Consider the following 2,863-nt stretch of genomic DNA (forward strand, 5'->3'; position numbering starts at 1 on the left):
GAAGTTGCCTTCGCCCTAGATGTGAAAGGTTGATAATTTCCGAGGGTTTGGTCACAAATCTCTATTTCAATTTATTTTTTTAATTGTTTGTTTTAGTATTTTCCTTGAATTTACTAACGTGTGTATTTTGCTATTAGAAAGAGATACGAGTCATCCAAGTAAGTAATTTAATTACTTTCCTTTTCTATAGAAAGCATGCTTTAATTATTTTTATTCCTAGTATCATGTTAGGATGTCTTTATGATTCTTAGTATCATGTTTAGGGTATTAACTAATATTTCTAATATCATGTATGTTTCTAGTATCATGCTTAGGATGTTTCCTATTTTCTAATATCATGTTAGTATCATGTTAGGGCTAAAGCTTTGATTTTCAATGTTTAGTGACATGCTAGAATTTGTAATTAATCTTGTTAGTATCATGCCTAGGATCTTGCAATATTCTTATGCTTTATTGAGTTTATTATGATAATGATGATTTGTTGTCAATGTTATGTATTGTTTCTTGATATATTATTATTGTTATTGCTTGATCACGCCCTCTCTTGCAAGTTTAAAGGGAATTTATACTTGTAATCACGCTAAATGAGATAATTAATAATCTTGTTTAGGCTAATATGATTATAATTCAAGTGGTCGCCAATAATAGATTTGTTTGTGCATTAATATTCAACCAACATAGATTAAACAGGTTTAGGGTTAATATATTGATTGTATGTTAGTCGGAAAGCGCACATGAATATGAGAAGAATAAAGTAGAGGCCTATTATTAGGGTAGGTTCAATCTCTTTTAGGTTGGATTTGTACCTTCATCCCCGAATATTCAGTCATGGTTCCAGGCCACTATGGAGTTAGCGATCTCATGGATCGTGAAGGGGTGTAACTTTCACCCTGTGAACGGTTTACAAGTTCCTAAAACTTGTTGGTGACTCTTTTACTCTAGCTTCCTTCCCTTTGGACGCCACCATTCTTAAGTGTATGATCACAGTGGGGATCAAGTGTGGGATGCTTGAAATATTCCCTATAGATATCAGCACTTATCCCCTGATCTTGACAGAAATCAGCCGAGCGCAGCTAGGCAACCGGTCAATCTTTGAACCTCTTTGATAGTTCTCGGCGATTTCATGTCTAAGACCGCCTGGATCTTTTCAGGGTTGGCCTTAATTCCACGCTGATCGATCAAAAATCCGAGAAATTTGCTGGACTTAACACCAAAAACACATTTCTTTGGGTTTAACATCATCTTATGTCGCCTGAGTTCGGTAAATGTTTCTCCGAGATCGTTCAGATGATCAGCCAGCTTCGTTGACTTGACGATCATATCATCAATGTATGCTTCATATTCCAGCCGATCTGATCTCTAAAGACAGTGTTCACAAGTCTCTGAAAAGTAGTAAGGGCATTTTTCAAGCCAAACGACATAACTTTGTAACAATATAGCCCCTGCTCGGTCACAAACGCTGATTTTCTTTATCTTCCTCCCATAAAGGGATCTGGTGGAATCCGGAGTATCCGTCCATAAAACTCATAAGGGCATGCCCGGCCATTGAATCGACCAATCGGTGCTTTTTAGGCAAGGGAAAGCTATCCTTGGGACACGCCTTGTTGAGATCGATGTAATCCACGCACATTCTCCATGTTCCATTCGACTTTGTCACCAAGACTACATTCGTTGTCCAATCAGGGTAATAACATTGCCGAATGAAATCGACGTCCAGCGGCTTCTTTACCTCTGCTGCGGCCGCCAGATTCCTTTCTTCTCCGTGATTCCTTTTTTTCTGTCGGACAGGCTTCAGCATCGGATTCACCGCCAACTTGTGGACGGCCAGATTTGGATCTATGTCCGGCTTCTCGTGTACCTCAAATGCAAAAACATCCTTGAACTCTCTCAGCAGCTTTACCAGGTCATCCCCAAGCAGGCCCATAGCCATAGTACCCACCTTGACCGTCCGATCAGGTTGGTTTGGGTCAAGGACTATGTCTGTATGATCGCCAGCCGGCTACGGCCTTAACTCTTATGGCCGGACAATGACCATTAGCTACTATGCCTGCTTTTTTTTATCAATCGGTGCTTCTAGCCGATCTAGAGTGCTTGGAGTGACCCTTCATCTGAGTTTGGATCGGACGATCTTAGTTGTCCTCAAGCTGCCGGCTTCACAGCCAGCTAATTACACTCTTTCGCCATCTTCTGATTACCATGAATGGCACCAATCTTCCCGTCCGTCCGCTCGAACTTCATCAGCATCAAATGAGGGACAATTACTGCCTTGGCTGCTGTTAAAGTTGGACGGCCGAGTATGACATTGTATCCTGTAAGCTCTTTTACTACCCGGAAGCGAACAACCATGTCCCTTCCCTCTCCCTTCTTCCCAAGCCGGACAGGCAAGTCTATTCGCCCAGCTAGGTGGATGATACTCCCGCCAAATCCTACGAGCGGATGAGAAATATCCTGGAGGGCGTCTTCTGGAAACTTCAAATTTTTCAAACATCCTAGGCTGATTATGTCGGACGAGCTGCCAATATCTACCAACACACGACCGACCTTCAGGTTAGCAACTTTCATGATAAAAAAAATAGGGTCATGTTAGGGGCTTTTATCTCGCCTCGGTCTGATTCACATACCATCACCTCCGAGAAGGGATCGTCCTTCACCACCTCGGCGTGCATCACATTTCCCAACTTCCAAGCATCCTACTTGATTCCCTTCATGGTCGGGCCGCCTGCAGCAAAGCCGCCTGATATAACGGCTACAAGCCTTGAGTCAGTGTTATTTCCATCATCTTTTTCTTGGTCATTCTTCTTCTTCTCGGATTTGTTGTATGTCCGAGTGTACTTGAATTTGGACTTTAGGACGTACGAATTCA

At 41.9% G+C, this 2,863-nt stretch overlaps 1 protein-coding gene across 1 annotated transcript; it reads right to left on the reverse strand.

Moving 5' to 3' along the window:
- Window positions 1-2,163: 2,163 nt before the first annotated feature.
- On the reverse strand, window positions 2,164-2,562 carry LOC145566409 (uncharacterized). The gene has a single exon (XM_081625838.1). The coding sequence runs from the start codon at window positions 2,560-2,562 to the stop codon at window positions 2,164-2,166; it is 399 nt and encodes a 132-aa protein (XP_081481964.1).
- Window positions 2,563-2,863: the final 301 nt, after the last annotated feature.

The sequence above is a fragment of the Chenopodium album genome, chromosome 11, assembly GCF_948465745.1.
Source record: "Chenopodium album chromosome 11, dcCheAlbu1.1, whole genome shotgun sequence".
NCBI classification, from domain to species: Eukaryota; Viridiplantae; Streptophyta; class Magnoliopsida; order Caryophyllales; family Amaranthaceae; genus Chenopodium; species Chenopodium album.